The sequence below is a fragment of the Sorex araneus genome, chromosome 4 (assembly GCF_027595985.1).
Source record: "Sorex araneus isolate mSorAra2 chromosome 4, mSorAra2.pri, whole genome shotgun sequence".
NCBI classification, from domain to species: domain Eukaryota; kingdom Metazoa; phylum Chordata; class Mammalia; order Eulipotyphla; family Soricidae; genus Sorex; species Sorex araneus.
This window is the reverse complement of record NC_073305.1, coordinates 136,286,488-136,306,481: the sequence shown is the minus strand read 5'-3', so window position 1 is coordinate 136,306,481 and position 19,994 is coordinate 136,286,488. Positions and strand designations below refer to the sequence as shown.

At 41.7% G+C, this 19,994-nt stretch overlaps 1 protein-coding gene across 4 annotated transcripts in view; it reads left to right on the top strand.

Annotated features, from left to right (window-relative positions):
• The window catches only part of METTL24 (methyltransferase like 24), a 120,571-nt gene that overhangs the window by 55,125 nt on the left and 45,452 nt on the right, over positions 1–19,994 (top strand). For 3 of the 4 annotated variants that reach the window (XM_055136167.1, XM_004605774.2, XM_055136168.1), the window contains exons 3-4: positions 2,670–2,809; positions 12,251–12,479. In XM_055136167.1, coding sequence (XP_054992142.1) covers positions 2,670–2,809; positions 12,251–12,479 — 369 coding nt within the window. The remainder of the gene's footprint in view (positions 1–2,669; positions 2,810–12,250; positions 12,480–19,994) is intronic. The other variant, XM_055136169.1, reaches the window with a different exon arrangement.

Sequence of the window (19,994 nt, the reverse complement as noted above, 5' to 3'; positions counted from 1 at the left end):
TTGCAGCTGAATCTCAACAAAACGACATTTATGAAAAACAAACTAGTCCATGATGTTCCATTTGCTCTCAATGAAACGAACATCTTCAAATGTGGCAGCTATGTGTACCTGGGTCGAGAACTCAACAAGAGGAACGATTTGGCGCCAGAACTGCGCAGGAGGAAGAGAGCAGCATGGAATGCCTTCAAGAGTGTCGAAGCAGTGGTTAAGAGGATGAAGAACCTTCGGCTCTGGGCACATCTTTTCAACTCCACTATTCTTCCTGCACTAACATATGCCTCAGAGACCTGGGCCCTACGCAACCAGGATGAGAACACTATTCAGGTATCCCAAAGAGGAATCGAAAGAGCCATGCTAGGAGTATCATGTTCCACTCAAGTGAGAGAAGGAAACTGGAGTTCTGACCTTTGTCAACGGTCAAGAATCAGGGACACAGTCTCGTTTGCCAACGCGTCAAAAATCAGATGGGCTGGACACGTAATGTGATTCAGAAACGACCCCTGGACTAGAGCTGTTACTGACTGGATTCCATGGGATGTCAAAAGACTGTGTGGCCGCCCACCAACGAGATGGTCAGACTTTGCCAAAATCCTGAATGAACAATTTGATGCTCTTCCTGTTCCTGGAGTGAGCAGTTATCACTGGGCTACACTAGCATGCGACAGGGACAAATGGAGATGTTACTGATGCCCCCTTGAGCAAATCAAAGATCAACGGGATGACAAGTGATACAAGTGATACAAAAATATTCCAGGATGCTGCACTAGACTCAAGATTAAAAGGACTAGGCAAACTCTGGGGAGACCAGAGTGTACATAGAACCTACCATTAACTTCCTGCAGAAGACGGTCTTGGAGCAGAGAGCAAGGAAGTTACTGAAGTAACACAGCTGCTTAAAGGATAGTAACTGGCCAATTAGCAAAACAGACCTAGTGAACATGCCACTCTGGTTAATGAAATTTAGTGTCTCTCCTTGGGGGCATAAGCAGGGACCAGGAACAGGTCGGCAAGAGTATCCTTTCCATTTATCTATGGAAGATTTGAAGAAAATAAATTATACAAACTAGCATATTGATGCACCCTGTTAATGGGTTCTATACTAGTAACTGGAGTGAAGATTCGGTTCTGTTTTCTATTATGATTACTTCCATTATAATCAAGAGAAAAGCAGTATGATACCAAGGTAAAGGAAAATAATAAATATATAGGGCTTTGCTTGCCTCTAAAATGTCTAATTCTTGGCAAAAGACTCTAGTCTCTGATAAATGTACCAGGATAACTTTGCCAGGCCAGCCCTCGACTCCAGCAGGAGTAAGGGAGGTTTAAACAAGCTATAAATAAATCCATATGCTGTATAGATAAGCTCCATATAACATGTTCCTTTCAGATGGAAATTTTGGAAAGCCAGTTCAATGAAAGGATTAAACATTTCAAGAATCTCTTAAAAAGAAATTTGTTTGTGGTTACAGTTCCTAAAGACTGAAGACAATGGCCCTGAAAACATTCTCCACATCTGGAGTTGCTGTCTTGGATAGACAAGAGCGGCTTTAGATTGAAAGATGACTGTGAGAGTTTGAGTCATTAGGTGGAGACAGCCAGTTGCTCCTTAAGAATTCATTCGCTTTGGTTCTCGTGGGTTCCCACAGCCTCTGCTGCACGAAAACCGAGCCTCAGCCACAGTCAGCATCTTCACCAAGTCGACGCGTGCCATGTGCATTTGCAATCAGAGAATTGCATCCACTTGACATAACTACAAGTTCCTTCCTGGTTTTCTAATCTAATTTTGGTAGATGAGTTCAGAGAAGCACTTCGTTTGGTGAGCCCACGAAGAGCCTCCTTTCTAGCCGGGGTGCCAGCTTACACTTCTTCCCTGGGACACAGGTCCTGAGAATACTGTTTGGGAGGTAGATCAGTCAACAGAGACTACAGGGCAGGGTGTTTATTTCCCTGGGCCTTGGTCCTCTGCACTCTGAGGATTACGTGGTGCTACCTTTCTGAACCCTGGTGGCCCCGTAACCTGCTTGAGATATGGGATGTCTAGTCCTCTGTCCTCCTGTGGGACATGCCCACAGTATTGATAATAAAGACTTCTAAGTTTTTCACACACTGTTGTTTGGACTGCATTGCTGGCTCTCAGCCTTGGAGTCAAGTTTATCCTTGAAAACGGATACATCTCTTCAAGGTCTTTCCCGACCAGGTTGGAGAAATAATTTAATAACCAAGTGCCTGCTCTGCATGCAGAAGACCCCCGGTTCAATTTCTGGTTCCCTGGCCACCTCCAGGAGCAATTTCTCAAGCACAGACTTGGGAGTATTCCCCCAAGAGCTGTGGTATATGACCTCCAAACAATAACAAAACAATGTCTTTCCTGATTCCTCCTTCCTCCCGTCTCAACTTTAACTTTGTTCCCCCCTGCACCCTGGCACAAAGCTACAGAGGCTCTTCGCTTCATTTTCAACCTGCCTGCAAGGTTGCCTAAAAGCTGGTACTTGAAATTCCTCCAAACATTTCCCAGCTGTCTTGTGTTTCCCCAAGGAGAGGCATAGTTAGCAGTGGAGAACATAACTCTCCCGGCTGGGTTTTTCAAGGACCAGGGAAGCAGAAAGTCTCTACCTGCAATTTATCATCTAGCATTTTAAATTATTCACATTGATTTCCAATCCTTACAGATTGCGTGTGATCACATGAGCACAGGCAGCCTGGCTGCAGGCTCCAGCCCCACAAAGAAGCCCTGGTCTGTCTGTCTTGATGACAGATTCGGCTTAGCTCATCAAATCCGCAACAAGCAGTGTCGCCTCTATTCTTTAGGGTAAGTAATGTTTGCATCCAAAGAAAACAGGTAGGGAGTCAAGGTTTTCTCAATAACACGAAGCTGTGAAGGGCTGCAGTGTGTCGTGGGTGTTGTTCCTCGCCTCCTATCCTTGCCTGTCTGCAGGTGACAGCAGTTCACCCAACGTGACTGGGCTCTGCTCACTTCCATTCTGCTGGTGGCAAGTTGGTGGTTTCTATGTCCACCCCGAGAATGAGCACATATGGGGCCGGATCAGTACGGATCATTCGTGGAGCTGAAGCAGTAGTAATCACTCCTTGTCTTGCATGAGGCAGAGCCAGGTTCAATCCCCAGCATCCCATATGGTTTCTGAAGTACTGCCAGGAGTAATCCCTGAGCATCAATGGGTATGTCCTACCCATGTGTAGATGAGTTCATAGGTGAAGTCATATGTCAAACAATTTGATACATTTTATTTTGTTTTTGGTTTTTGTTTGTTTTGATTTGGGGTGGTACCTTATTGTTCTTCCTGGCTCTGTGCTCAGGGATTACTCCTGGTGTCTTGGGTGACCATATAGGTTGCTGGGGATCGAACCTGGATCAGCTGTGTGCAAGGCAAATGCCCTACCCATTGTACTGTAGCTCCAACCCCTTGATATATAGTTTGGATATGACAGTGGTCACTGCTGGACTAGTGTGTTTTCCGTCACCGGTGAATCTGCATATACTTTTTTTATTAAGAGAGAGAGGGAAGGAGAGAGATGTCAAAACTGTGGGTGGAAATTGATATTCAATTATTCAGTCTACAGCTGACCTAAATTTTACAAATGGATTTAGAGAGCTTTTTTTAATAAAAGGGTGAGTATAAAGTAATGAGACTATTTCACAAAAAATAAAGCACTCATATAAACAGTCCTAACTTACAAGTGATGTACAACTCAAAAAAAAGGGCAAGGAAAGAGGATTACTTCTGTTTGGAACACTATGTCCCTTAGACTGTGTAGAAGCTGTGTGGTGAGGGTCTTGGGCAAGATCTTGAAGTCATTACAAAGTCCTGGGGACTCTAATATGTGCCTGTTTCTCACTAAGAGGTTCATCACCTCTGTGATTTATACTAAGAAGGGCAGAATGCCATTTGTGGGGATATTAAAACAATAACAACACCAACAACCCATAAAACAATAACAACACCAATAACCCATGCATGTAAATAATACAACCCATGTATGTGAAAAAGACAGAAACAAGAGCCGGGGGAACTGGTCCATGACAGGAAATTCTCTGAAAGTTAGGGGATATTGAGGGGAGTGCAGTTAGTGTAGAAGAAACTACAATGATGATGATAGTTGGAAATGATCACTCTGACAAGAACTGAGTACTGAAAGGAGGGAAAGTGATACGCATGAAACCCTTTCAGTAACAGTATTGCACACCACAGTGCCTTTTAAAAAGGGAGTAGGGAGAAAGAGAAGAATTGTCTGCTATAGAGGTAGGATGGCTAATGGGGAGGGAAACTGGGGACATTGGTAGAGGGAAATGTACACTGGTGAAGGATGGGTGTTTGAACATTGTATAACTGAAACTAATCATGAACAAGTTGTTAACTGTATATCTCAATGGTGATTCAATTAAGGGAAAAAAAAAGGACAGAGTGCTCCCCCTGGTTCTATGTTCAGGACAGAGGTGCTCCTGGAGGTGCTCAGGGATTGAACCTGGGCCCCCTGCATACAAAGCATGCACTTAGCTTTTGAACTTCCTCTCTGTCCTGGTCAGGAATCTTGAGTAGTGCTGTCTTTAGGATGATGCTAGGTGCCTTTCTCCAAAGGTAAGGCCAAAGAGACTGCCATTCATGTCAGATTTTACTTAACTTGGATTATTATTCTAATTGATATTTAAGAAAAGTGTGTGTGTGTGTGTGTGTGTGTGCATGAATGAGTGAGTGAGAGAGAGAGAGAGAGAGAGAGAAGAGAGTATGTGTGTGTGTGTGTGTGTGTGTGTGTGTGTGTGTGAGTGTGTGATTTGGGGGGTTCACCCAGCGGTACTCAATGCTTACTCCTGACTCCTGATGGGAGTCCAAAGGCCATATAGGTGCTAAGGATCAAATCTAGATCAGCCGCATGTAAGGCCAGTACCTCAACCCCAAAACTATCTTTCTGGCCTCTGCTTTATCGTTTGTTTGGTTCTGTTTTTTTTGGTTTTTTTTTGAACAAAAATTTCAAATCAGAGTTTTTGGGACAATGAAAACACTCTTGTATTAGTTAAACAAAGGCTGAGGGTATTTATCAGAGGCTCATAGTACACAGTAAGCACTTAATAGATGTTCGCTATAGGAGCCAGGGAAGATGGCTGAAAAGGCTTGTTAGTGTTTTGCATGTGTGATAACTAGTAGGTTGATCCCTGGCATTGCAAAGTCTCCTGAATATTGGGAATTAACCCCCAAGCACTGCACCAGGAATAGCCTCTAATAACCCCCAGGTATGGCCCCCAAACCAGAAAAAAAAAATGTGTTACCCAATGAAAGCTTGAGAGAGCTGAAGGAGGAAGCTGTTATGTAAGGATTAAGAGGGTTAAGGATTAGGAAATGAGTTGCTCATCAGTTGATTAGAATAGAGCTCTTCCTGTTTTTGTTCAGAGCCCATCAGCTATGCTTTGAGCATGTAGAAAGAATGCGAAGTTGTGACAGTAGAGTTTGTTTTATCTCACATTAAAAATGTATGAAAGTAGGTCATAAAAATAATTGCATAGTACCACATGCAAATTGGAGATCTCAGCTTGGTCCAATTTTCTTGCTCTAAACTGCCTTTATAATTTGCATAATATTTTGCACCCAGAAACAATTTCATTTAGAGCATATAATGGAATAAAATGAAACCGGAGTGTCATTTTGAGGTGATTTTTTAAAAATTTCTTTTTGCTTTTACTTCAGAGTTTTTATACAAAATGGTTCAGCTGTAATACTTCAGACTATTGATTACTTGCAAGAATATAGTACTTTCATTTTAATGTTCACTATTCCAAATCAAGTTTGTAAAGGGCAGGTAGAACAGTGAATCCCACGGTGTAAAGAAATGATGAAAATGCTTCATTGAAAGCTGGAAACTAAAGAAAATCTTCCAGCTAGAAGCTGGAGAGATAGAATAACCCAATCTTTTCAGCCTCTAGCCAACATGCAAATTTCCTTGCATGCTGCTATTCCTGATTCAATCCCTGGTACCACATATAGTTCCCTGAGCAATAATAGAAGTTATCCCTGAGCACAGAACCAGGAATAGTCCCTGATCGTCCTCAGCCACCACCCCCACCCCTTAATAAAAATAAAAAAGAATGCTTTGGATTTTAGACACATATGTTGATTGTGCTGTTACTCAGCACTTTCCTCTTCTGGGGTGAATTTCTTGCCTGGGAGGAAGAGAATAGTCGTCAGTGGAAAGCATCTCAGTTGATGCTGAGAAATGGAGACTCAAGCTGGATGTAGAAGTCCTGAAAATGAAACAGAACGGGGAAGGCAGAACCTGAATTCCCAGCCTTTGGCAATGTTGGGTAGTGGTGGGGCAGGGGGAAAGGCAGGAAGCAGGGAGGTCCTGGGGCTGTGGAAGCAGCAAGGCCCTGCTGTGCCTGGTTCTTCCCATTCCCACTGCACAGAGGACACTGCAACCACAGAGGGTGGCCAGGGGGAGAGAAAGACGTGAGGGCCGCAGGAGGTGGGAGGTAAAGGCTGCCCTACCCTTCCTCAGCTGTGCAGCCTTCCGTCCCTGCCCCCCAGCTCTGAAGCTGGCCTCTTCCATGTTCTCTCTGATGTTTGAAGATTCTTCTCCAGGAGACAAAGCTTTTCCTGCAGAATTAATATAAAGACATCTTTCTGGGATTATGTGCTCCATGAACTTCCATTTCATGCAATTAAAATCGCAGCCTTTTCATTTTTGAAATGGGGTAGAATAGAGCAGTTAAAAGTTTTTAAAAAGAGGGGCTGGAGCGATAGCACAGCAGGTAGGGCATTTGCCTTGCACGTGGCCGACCCGGGTTCGATTCCCAGCATCCCATATGGTCCCCCGAGCACCGCCAGGGGTGATTTCTGAGTGCAGAGCCAGGAGTGACCCCTGAGCATCGTCGGGTGTGACCCAAAAAGCATAAAAAAAAAGTTTTTAAAAAGAGGTCATGGGCTGGAGTAATAGCACAGCGGGTAGGGTATTTGTCTTGCACGCGGCCGACCCGGGTTCGAATCCCAGCATCCTATATGGTCCCCCCGAGCACTGCCAGGAGTAATTCCTGAATGCAGAGCCAGGAGTAACCCCTGTGCATCGTTGGGTGTGACCCAAAAGCAAAAAAAAAAAAAGGCAAGGAAATGTCTGCCACAGAAGTAGGCTGGAGGGAGGGGCATGGCAAGAGGGATAAAGGGGATATTGGTGGGGGGAAATGCACACTGGTGGAGGGATGGGTATTGGAGCATTGTATGACTGAAACCCAATCACAAAAGCTTTGTATTTATCTCATGGTGATTCAGTTCAAAAATTTAAATTAAAAATTAATTAAAAAAATTTTTTTAAAGAGGTCAGGAGAGAGTACTCAGATAGGGCACTTGCCTTGCACAATCCCTGACACTCCATATGGTCACCCTGAACCCTATCAGGAGTGATTCCTGAGCTCAGAGCCAGGAGTAAGCCTGAACACTGCTGGGTGTGGCCCCAAAACTCAAAAAGCAAACAAAAAAACTAAAAAAAACATAAGAAAAGGAGAAGGATATTGTATGTATTACCAACCAGGGGAAAGAGAAGAGAAACAAGGAGAGTCTGTGGGTTCATAACACAGATAATACAAAGTTCCCCCACTACATGAAAAGTAGAACGTGCCTGCTGGTTTGATTTGATAGGTAGTTTTGTTTATTTATTTATTTATTTATTTATTTATTTTTGGGGGAGGTAAAATATGGGAATGTGATTATCATTAATTTATGTAGAAATAAACCTTGAGTGTTCCCAAGTTGCTTTATCCCCTCCAAATAACTCACTGGGAAAGCATGTTTAGTTAAGGATAGTTCTGTGAATCTTCCTCAGAGGAGGTGTGATGTGGGGCAGTAATAGATGGGATGAAGGATGGGGCATGGGGATGGGAGTACAAGTGAAGTGTAAAATAAAGTCATAATTTTTTGCATACCCAGTAATTGAACTCAGTGTCTCACACAGGCAAGGCCTGGGCTCACCCACTAAATTCATCTCTAGCTCTTGGAAAAATCACCTAATTTATCCTTCATGTCAAGGGTTGTTTTTCAGAGTGAGGGATGGGCATGAAAGAGAAAACTTGGGGCTGGAGAGATTGTACAGTGAGTAACGGTTTGTCTTGCACACAGCCAACCTGGGTTCAATCCCTGTCATAATATCCCCTGAACACCACCAGTATACCAGTAGTAATTTCTGAGTGTGGAGCCAGAATTAACCTCTGAACATCTCTGGGTATGAGAGAGAGGGGGGAGGGGGAGAGAGAGAGAAAGAGAGAGAGAAAGGGGGGAGGGAGGAGGGAGGGGGGAGAGGGAGAGGGGGAGGGAGGGGGAGGAAGGGGGAGAGGAGGAGGGGGAGAGGGGGAGAGGGGGAGAAGGAGAGAGGGAGAGGGGGAGAGGGGGAGGAAGAGAGGGAGAGGGAGAGGGGGAGGGAGAGAGGGAGGGAGAACTCTTAAAATTTAAGAAGATATAATGCATAGGTAAATATTTTCCATTTCCTTTTGGTCGGTTGCAAGATACTAATTCTCAGTGTAAGGCAGAGTAAAACTTGATAGGCAACACATATTCAGGCTACAAATCCAATATTTGATTAAAAAAAATGAAATCTAGGACATTCAGTTGCCATAGGCATTTGAAGAGGAATGGAGGCACTCCAGAGCCAACAATTTTTAATTATAATGGTTTAATTAACATAGCATGAACTCAAAGTAGATATGAATGAGAAATCATAAAAAGACCCGTGAATCCTTTAAAAAATGTTTTTTGTTCTAACCTTTCATCCCAACAAAATCCTAATAGAATATCTTCCATAATAATATAACATCTTTCATAGAACCTGGTGATTGGTCTCAGAAATATCAGAAGGACCAGTACAGCTCTTGTGGTACCTTTGGAAATTTATCCCCCTTCTATTTCTTCAACAACACTCAGATTTGATGGCTTGTCTGTGCCAAATTGTTCATTGTGATCTCAGACCCTTAATATATTGGGATGATAGTCACAAGAATCAATTATATAATTTTTATCTCTTCTCTCATATTGAGGGATTGGTTATAGTCTTCATGAAACCTTTGGCTATACATATTTAACTGTTAATCTGTTTTAAAAATGGTTGACAAGCAAAAGAAATAGTATAGGAGTTAAGGCCATTCTTGGCTTGATCCCTGGCATCTCATATGGTCCCTGAGCACCATCAGTAGTGAGCCCGGAGTAGAGCACGGAGCTAGGAGTAAGCCCCGATATCAGCCAGATGGGAACCACCCCTCCCCCCAAAACAAAGTGAAAAGAAAAATAAATGGCTATGATAGAAATTGCTAGTTGTTCACCAATATCCACGCTCCCCTTCTTCCATTGGCAACTCCCAGGTTTACAGCAAAAGGCCCACCTAATGAAGTTGGTATTGACTAGGCAGAAGGGGCTAAAGGCGTAGGTTTCAGCAACAAGACATGCATCCAAACACTGTGTGTAACTTTGGGGACATGTTCCTAAAAGGACAGGCACTTTACCTTCTACTTTCCCTAACTTTGGATACAGATTTGATAGCAGGAAGGGAACAATTGATTTAGACCTGAAAAAACTAGCCATATGATCTATATTTCTTGCTTCATGGAATACCAAAATTTCTGTAAAGTAACATTTTCTACAGAGAATTCTCATTTCTGTCAGGTAAGAAAAAAATGGATTTTTTTCTTATAAGTTGCCTTTTGACAATGAAATGCTATCTAGTTATTTGTCATGTTTGTTATTTGTTCAAAAATCTTGTTTCTAGCTATGAGCTTCTTCTGATCAAAGATAGTGTCTCGGTGTTTACTGTAGAGTCTCATACCCAGAAAGTGCTATATAAAGAGTCATTTATACAGGAAAAAGTCAGTAAAAGTATTAGCCCACTCCACCCTTGGCTGGCTATGGTGTGATCTCTTCTGGGAATTTCAGACCCCTCTGAATAACATTCTCTCCTTCCAAGCAGCATTTTGTAGGCTTTTGGTCAACAGCTACTTCCAAGCACTGGCAATTCAGAAATTGAGCAGATTGAGCCTTTACTTCATTATTTTTAAAAAAAATGGAGCAGTGCTGGGATGTAGCAAACCTATAACCTCACACATATTCTCTCCCTTGAGTCGTATCTCTGGTCCTTAACTGTTTTCTTCAAGGAGCTTTACTGTCCAGTAAACAGATAATTTCCTACACTACATGACCTCAAAGATTCCATCTGTGTTCCTATATCTGGTGTTCATGCTTTGGAATTTTATGAATTGAATTTAACTCCTGACTTTCCAGCATTTGGCAAAGTTTTATACCACCACATGAACCTTAGGTTTGATTTTCCCCTTGCTTTTTATACCTATCACATGCTTGACTAGTTTAAACTTGAAGAAGAACTATTTTGAGGGCATGAATTAATTTTATGAAATGGCTATTTTCTGTACTATTTATACGGATTTATGCACATAGAAAACCAACTGAATTATAACCTTTATATCTGTGCAGTACAGTACACTGTGTGCATGCAAGTTATCTTTTAAAAGAACCATAAAAATGGGGAAATATACTATTTTGAGCAGAGAAAAGTAAAAATTACAGATGTTAACCAAATGCAGTTTATTACTTTACTCACTGTCACTGTCACTGTCCCTGTCATCCCATTTGACATCAATTTGTTCAAGCAGGCACCAGTAACATCTCTCATTGTGAGACTTATTGTTACTGTTTTTGGCATATTCAATATGGCAGAGGTAGCTTGCCAGGCTCTGCTGTGTGGGCAGGATACTCTTGGTAGCTTGCCGGGCTCTCCAAGAGGGGTGGAGGAATTGAACACAGGTCAGTGGCGTGAAAGAAGAACACCCTACCTCTGTGCTATCGCTCAGTGTGATTAAATATATTGCTTAAAAATATTTCTGAGGGGGCTGGAGCGATAGCACAGCGTGTAGGGCGTTTGCCTTGCACGCGGCCAACCCGGGTTTGATTCCCAGCATCCCATATGGTCCCCTGAGCACTGCCAGGAGTGATTCCTCAGTTCAGAGCCAGGAGTAACCCCTGTGCATTGCCAGGTGTGATCCAAAAAGAAAAAAAATTCTGAGTAAATAAGACAGTTTTAAGTATATGAATTCTTCAGATGATGTGCTATCTACTGGGTACTGAAGTACAAGTAATTCACAATATTTCCCCCCTACTGATGTGAATGTAGGTGAGGTAACTCTTTGGCTTCCTAAGTCCTATATCCAGTGGGACCACATTCAATTACCTTTTATCATTAACTATATTGAAAAATAAATTCCATTTCTGTTATTTTTGTGAGAGTCAGGGTTTGGGCTACACCTAGCAGTACTCAGGCTCTGTTCCTGGCCCTGTGCTCTGGAGATCATAAGCAGTGTGGGGGATTGAATTGGGATTGGCAGGAAGATAAACACCTTAACACCTGGACTCTCTCTCTAGTTCATTGGATTCTCTTTCTCTCTTTTTAGAGCAAAGAATGCATCTAATTATTTATTCATTATTATTGGTGGGGGAAGCCCAGTGACGCTCAGGGGTTCAACTCCCCTTCCTATCATTCTCTGTCAGTCAGGCTTGGCAGTTCAATGCAAATGCCTGAGGATACAGCAGTGCTGCACAGGTCTTGGGGTACTGGGGATTACCTGGATCACCCAGCACTGCTCAGAGACCTCCAAAGCCACACCTGGTGATGCTTGGTGGATTATATTGTACCAGGGATCAAACTGGGGCCAGATGCATGCAAAGTCTTAATCCTGGCAATATAATGATTTATATCTTTAAAAATTAGTTTTCAAAAGCTTCAAAGGGCTCTACATGCATGAACGTGTAATTTTCTGATCTGCACATAACAGCAGGTACTTCTACTTTCTTTTACCCAGAAGGACTTTTTAAAATCAATTGTGCTTTTTTGTTAAAGCAAATTACTTTTTATTTATTAATTTGTTTGTTTGTTAGCTTTTGGGTCACACTTGGTTATCCTCAGGGGTTACTTTTGGCTGTGCACTTGGAAGTCACACCTGGCAGTGTTCAGGGGGCCATATGGGATGGCAGGGATCCAACCCAGGTTGGTCACATGCTAAGCAAGCACCTTATCCACTGTACTATCTATCTTTCCCTTAAAGCAAGTTTATTTAAAGTCTGCAGTTAGTCATGTGTTAAAACAGAAGAAGGCATGGCGTGACAAAGAAGATTTGCCTAGCTACTCTCATTTTGTCAGGCCAACACGTTTTGTTTCTGCCTGTTCTTTGTTATTTGAGTTTAATTTGCTTTCTTTACAGGCTGGGCAGTGATGACACCCAATTTGAGGTGAACATGGCCAATGATGGATGTGAAGTGCACCGTTTTGACCCTAGTGTTAAATCAGCTCACAGTTTGGAAAGTCAGCGCCTTTGGTACCATCGCTTGTCTATTGACTGGCGTGACCCCCATCCAGCTATTGCTGCCCAGAAACTGCATAGCAACACTAGAAAACTGGGAACTATTTTGAATGAATTTGGGCATCACAAGGTAAGATTTTAAACTTTCATTTTATAACCAAGTAAACTCCACAAACTTATGAACTGTTCTTTTTTCCAATGCAAACCAAGGTTTGGCTAGTTGGAGGTCCAGTTTTAACCTTATTGATGACTAATCATTATTTATAGAGTCAGTTCTGTCTGCAAATCATTTTGGCAAGGATAGATACATTGAAATTACTTGAAGATTTTAGTTGTTATTGAGTAGTACCAAGGTTTTAGCCAAGACTAGGCAAAGGAGATGAAGAAACCAAATTTTGGCATGGACTCAAGAGTACCATTTCCATTTGGCAATGGATTGTTTTAAACTTCTAGAGTAAACTACTTGAGTTTGTCTCATACAAAAAGTAATCAAAGTTAAGTTTATATTTGAAAAGATATTGCTTGTGTATTATGTTTCTCACTATTGTAATAACTGTTTTGACTCTCTGGATGATTAGAAGCCAGAAAAAGTCAACATGGCTTTCATTAAAATGTATTTTGTAAAATTGAACGGATATATTATGTGTTGCAACTGACATCATGTCAAAGGATGTCAAATCTCTGCAAATATCTCTTGTTGCGAATGAATAACAAAAAAGGACTCAATCTTTGATGGTTTTCCTTGGAAACAGTCTATAGCTGAGATCTGAGCTCACTGGAGTTTGTAGGCAGATACTAGAGAAAATCTCTTGAGTGTGTGTGGTTTGCTGTTTGATCATCGGTCCTTCTTGAGCTTGGCCTGTGTTGGTTTCTTGTTCCTAGCTAGAGTCGCTGTGTAATTTAGAACATGCCAGAATGGATGTTTTTATCTGAGAAATAGTACACATAGACTCAATTTTAAACTAAGTTGACTTCTTGATCTGTAATAAAAGGGCTTTTTACCCCTGCATTGTTCTTCTCCACCTTCTCTATTCTTCAACCCTCCCTATTCTTCAACCCTCCCTTTAATTAGAGGAGGAAATTTCCAAGAACAACTTCAAGGAATTTGGTGATGTTTTAACACGTTTAATGATTGGTTGTTTTTTTTTTACTTTGCCATCGAGGGTAAGTAGCATTTAATAGTTTGTATTGAAGCAGGTATATATTTGATAATATATCTGAACAGAACCCACAGAGGTAGAAACACATTTTAGAGCATTGTTTCCTTTGTGCCACTTGTTACCTTCTTAGTACTATGTATTTTAGAGTCCAAAATTATAGGCTTCGTTCTCTAGTATGTCAACTTTGGAGTCTTCAAAGACCTAACTCTGGATTCTTTGCATCTAGAAGTCTTGCTTCCCCTCCTAACATCCTGATCCTATCCATTCCCCACTCTTCAAAGACATGATGAGTAAAGAGGTGTAACTAAAAGTCATCTTTCTTTTGTGGGTAATATTTTATTTATTTACTTTTTTTGCTTTTTGGGTCACACCCAGCGATGCACAGGGGTTACTCCTGGCTCTGCACTCAGGAATTAGTCCTGGCAGTGCTCAGGGGACCATATGGGATGCTGGGAATTGAACCCGGGTCAGCAGCGTGCAAGGCAAACACCCTACCCGCTGTGCTATTGCTTCAACCCCTATGGGTAATATTTTAGCAAAAGATTTGGTAAATGTGATTTTGGTGGGGAGGGTAGTAAATTTACCAAGTGTAGTACTTTTAGTAAAATTAGACCTAGAAATATAATTTGAGGGGCCAGAGATATAGTACTGACCAGAGGTATGCTTGCTCGGTATATAGCAGATCCTGGTTTGATGCTCAGCACCACTTATGGTCCTTGAGGACCAGGTGCAAGGATAGTCCAGAGCACTGCTGGGTGTACCCCAACTTTCAAGGAATTTTAGATACTAGGTACACAAGTGATTTGGGGTTTTTTTGTTTCCAAATCATATATATTTCAAAACATCTTTGTTTTTTTACCATTAGTTTACAACACTAAGTTTGGAAGCATAGTATAAACCCTACCCCAATCTCTACATTACTTCTAGTGCATTTATCATATCAAATCCACCTCCTCTACTCATTCCTCCCATACCACAACTCCTTTCCCTCTGCTAATCATTCAGTTTTTTTTCAAAGTCTCAGAGTAATGTTTGTTCTTTATTTTTCTTATTTATAGCCTGTAAATGAGTGAAACCATTTGGGCATTTATGTTTGCCTTTCTGACTTATTTTGTTTTCAAAAATCACCTTGAATCTCTAACCCTATTGTTGGAAAAGGCAAGATTTAATTTTCTTATTTGTTTGGTTTTGGGGCCACTTCCAGGTGTTGTCCAGGCTCACTCTTGACTCTGCACTCGGGAGTCACTCCTGGCAGGGTTGGGATCCCATATGGAGTATCAGGGATTGTAACCCAGGTCAACTGCATGCAAGTCAAGTGCCCTATACATTGTACTATCTTGATCCATACCCAAAATTTCATCTTTTTAACAATTACTGAACACTGTTCCCTTGAGTATCTCTATCACAGTTTCTTTATTGTTATCCATGCTGCAGTGAACAAAGGGTGCAGATATCTTTTCAAATTTATGTTTTTCTATCCTTTAGAATAATATGTAGGATGAGACATGCTGGGTTGTATAGCATTTCTGATTTTAGTGTTTCAAGGTAATTCTATTCTGTTTTCCTTAAAGGTGACTCCAATGGACTGAATTGTGGTTTTTTTTTAAAAACTCCATGGGCGCTGCAGTGGGCAAATATTTATGCTGAGGATGAAGCATACAACCTTTTACAACATTGCTCCTGAGACAGCAGAATAATTCAATGGCAATACTTAAAAAGCAGCAATATTTTGAAACATTTTTTGCTATTCCTAAGATTACTAATATTTATTAAAAATACTATTAACACTCTAAAATGTTCAAGATTGTAAGCGTTATGAATTTTATGTTTACCACAATAAAGATAATTGGGGAAAAATATTAACAAAGAAAGGGAGCTGACTCAGGATTGCCAGAGATGTATTTGCTGCTTTAAAAATCCCCTTGTTGCAGAATTTAAAGGATACTGATATCCTTTCATAGAGATTTTGGTGACTGCCTTCAAACAAAACCAGCAGAAGAGAAAGAAACCTCCTAGTGACTGATTGCTTCCATTAGGAACATACCTCTAGGAGTGACGACCTAAGGAAATTTTTGGCCTGTAGCAAGTGGGGTCCCTATTTTCATTTTTCTGCATGTGAACAGACTCTGGTAATAGAATGCATCTCAGGCAGGGGAAGCAAGTAGAAATGTCTGTGCACACTAAAATAATGTTAGTGCATTTTCTACTCCTTGTTTCCTGAAAGTGATTATAGAAACCAAAGGGTTTATTCCACCCGCCCCATACACACACCCCAGTTGTGTCATTCTTGTATCATGGCTTTAAAATGCCTCACATAGTTTGGTGATGGTTTGCACGTTAAAGCTGTGATTTCCCCCCCCCCTCCTTTTAATCCATACCTTGATTCCAGACACGCAGGCAAAAACGTAGGCAGAAATCAAGAGCAGAATCTGAGATGATGACAGAAAGAGGCATATGGCTTTTGTGCTGCTTTAAAAACTCTTGGGTAATTTTAAATTTTAACTATAAATCAAAAAGCCTTTCTAAAGCGTCAAGCAAGAGCAGCTGCATCAGCGAAAGCTCGGGAACCAGGAGCCCAGTCTGCCCTGGAATGCTGTTGCCTGGATCTCGCCTTACTTGAAATGATGGAGTGTTTTCTCTTTGCTGTAGTGCTTGTCGCTATAACCAGACATAAACTTTTTCCATGGTGTGACTTAGAAATATTGAATCTGAGGGTTGGAGAAATAGCAAACGGGTGGAAGTGCTGCTTTGCATGTGGCTGCCCCTCGGTACCACATGAACCACATAGAGTTTCCCTGAACACTTCAGGAGTGACCCCCTGAGCACAGAGCCAAGAGCAGCCAGCTGAGTGCAGCCTAAACCTACCCCTGCCCACCAAAAGAAAAAGAAACATCAAATCTGAAATTTTTGCTCATATTAATCCTCTGTCCCTCTCGGAGAGCCCAGCAAGCTACTGAGAGTATCTTGCCCGCACGGCAGAGCCTGGCAAGCTACCCATGGCATAGTTGATATGACAAAAAACAGTAACAAGTCTCACAATGGAGATGTTACTGGTGCCTGCTCGAGCAAATCGATGGACAACGGGACGACACTGTAGTGCTATTAATCACAATGATTTTGGTTTTATTTCCCTGTTGTCTTTATTACATAAAGCATCCTAAATGAGAAATGACAACTGTTTTCAGTCCTTACCATTCTGATGGGCTGGAGCAATAGCAGCGATAGGGCATTTGCCTTGCACACAGCCAACCCAGGTTCAATTCCTCCACCCCTCTCAGAGAGCCCAGCAAGATACCGAGAGTATCTCGCCCACACAGCAGAGCCTGGCAATATCAAACTGGTATATCAAATATACCTGTGGCATATTTGATATGCCAAAAACAGTAACAACAAGTCTCACAATGGAGACGTTACTGGTGCCCGCTTGAGCAAACCTATGGATGACAGTGACAGTGACCATTCTGATGTTAATATGATTTTTAGGCCTTCCTTAGAATTTACTTCTGTTAGCTCACTAATCTAAGTTTAAGGCCTGGGTCCTCTGACTAGGATTCACTAAAGAACCTCATCAGAATACTATGTGGGAGGCACCCATATATATTTTTGTTCTTTTCAGGAATAATACAACAAGAATTTCTCTAGAAAATCACTTGCTTTATCTAATTCCCCAACAAGTGTTTCTTTCATTTTATTTGGGGGCAGTGCCAGGAATCGAACCCAGGGTTTCACACATGCAAGGCAAGCAGAGTAAGCCTTGTTTAATCATCTCTGTTGTGGAGACACAGCCCACACTGCCAGCTATTCTGGAGGATGAGAGGCGAGGGAGAGGCGGGTGGGGAGGAGGCCATATTCAGTAGTGCTCAGGGACCATGAGCATGTGGTGCTGGAATCAAACAAGGGTTGACTGCATGTAGGACACGTCCCATAAGCCCTGTGCTATCGCTCCCATCCCAGACACAGACATGTTTCTAATGAAAAATTAGTGCGAAACAAGGGCAGTTGGTTCCTCATAGTGGTCATAGAGAACTTCTATTGTTTATGAACCCTGGACCCAGCAATTTGCAGGCAATTATATGGAAAGTAAATACTGTGCCATATGGAAATTAAATAAACTGAAGAATTAATAGAGAGCAGCTGTGGCCCGGTGTTGGGGCTCAGCTCAGGGCTACATTTCCTGCCTGCTCTGTGCAGGGACAGGTCCTGCTCCTTGCGGGTTGCCTGCTGGCTGAGGATCCCCTTGCAGGGTCTCTGGGTTCCCCTGGCTGTGGGAACTCGCCCTTTCATCACAAAACCTCTGCTCAGTTGCCTGCTCCCTGCTGTGTTTGAGAGAATATAGATCTTGACATTAGTCTACGAATGATTCTTTATCTTTGCTTATTCAATTGGCAAATGAAAACAAGAATATAAACAGGATCCTGCCCACACTGGAATGCTTGCTGGGAATAATGCCCCTGCATTGCTGCCAGAAACAGATCTATTTTAGGAAGACTATTCGACCCTCTGTATAACTGATATCACCCTTTCTATTTTCTAGATGATTTCTAGAAATCATCTTTGCTTTAAATTCTTTTCTTTGTGGTTTTTGGACCACACTTGGCTATGCTCAGGGCTTACTCCTAGTTCTGTGTTTAGGAATCACTTCTAGAGGCCCTCGAGGATCATATGTGGTGCCAGGGATAAAAGTGGATCAGCCACAAGCAAAGCAAGTGTCTTAACCACAGTACTGTCTCTCTGGCCCTTTACTTATTTATGTTGTTTTTGGGCCACACCAGGCAATGCTCAGGGGTTATTCCTGGCTCTGTTCTCAGGGATCACTTCTGGTGGGGCTCGGGAGACCATATGTGGTACCAAGGATCAAACCTGGGCAAGGCAAGTAAGTGCCCTACCCTCTGTATTATCTCTCCAGCCCCATGGCCCTTTAAATTCTGTTTTGTCTGCTGTTTGCCTTTCAGCCTTTTCTCTCCCTGATAACCATTGTATGAAATACTATTCTAGTTTTCTACTTTATTATTACAGTTTCAAACTGTGTCACCTCAGTGACATAACTGGTATTTTCCTGGATTGTGGTTTAAAGGTCAATCTGATTATTTGCCTTTTAACAAACATGTATGTTTAATTCATTTGTGTTTATATATATTGTGATTGCTGGCATTTTGACTAATTAATATTCTTTCAAAGCAGGCATTTTGTATTTAATTTTTCTGTACTTTTTATTTGTCTTTGTTTTGGGGGTCACACTCTGCAGCACTTAGAACTTAGGCTCTGTTCAGAGATCACTTCTGGAGTGGTTTGAGGGACTATATGTACTTCAGGAGGTGCTAGGATTGAACAAGGATGGCCACATGCAAGTCAAATGCCCTGTCTGCTGCCGTATGATATCTCTGGCCCTATGATTTGCTGTAGTTGTTTTCTTTATGTATATATTTTGTCAAAGTTAAATTCCCCCCTGGCCCCCGGGGCTGGAGAGAGAGAGTTTAGTGGGTAAGGCAATTGCCTTGCATGCAGCCAATCCAGGTTCAATCTCCGGCATCCCATATGGTACCCCAAGCACCAACAGGAGTAATTCCTGAGTACAGAGCTAGGAGTGACCCCTGAGCATTGCTGGGTGTCACCCAATATCTAGCACTGTAGCACTGTCGATCCATTCATCAATTTGCTTGAGAGGGCACCAGTAACATCGCCACTGTGAGACTTGTTACTGCTTTTGGCATATTGAATACGCCATGGGTAGCTTGTCAGGCTCTGCCATGCAGGCGGGATACTCTGGGTAGCTTGCTGGGCTCTCTGAGAGGGACGAAGGAATTGAATTCGGGTTGGCCACATGCAAGGTAAATGCCCTACCTGCTGTGCTATTGCTCCAGTCCCCCAAAATCTAAAAAGAAAACTTTTATTTGTGGTTACTTTTACATTTAAAATCTAGATAAGTATAAACTTTAAAATGTAAAATTGTGTCGTGTTTTATATCCCTCCTACACACAACAAGAATCACAGCAAGTTAGCTACCTATTGAATATAGACTCTCACATGGTCATTATCTAGTGTTTATTTTGAATTTGCAAGCAAAAATAGTCAAGGTCTGGTAAAGACTAGTAATAGAGGAAGTTCAATAATATGAGTAAACATTCCTGTAAATCTGTACTCATTAATGAAAAATTTACAATTGCATTAATAAGTAGATGCCCAGAATTTGAAAATCCGCAAGGAGATTCAAATACATGCAGATTTGTACATTCATTGAGGTGCCATGTCATATAAATGGGAATAGTGGTTATTTCAGTAAAAAATATAGAAAAACTTGTTTGGGAGTTATACAAAATTTATGATTCATATTAACTGCCTTCAGAATAGAATGGAGATTTAAAAAATAAAAGAGAGAGATCAAACCAATGATGTAATAAGTATTTTGAAAATGATACTGGAAAAATACCTTCACCCCCACTTTATATTTAAACACCGTATTTACAAAGCAGTTCTTGATTGGTTGT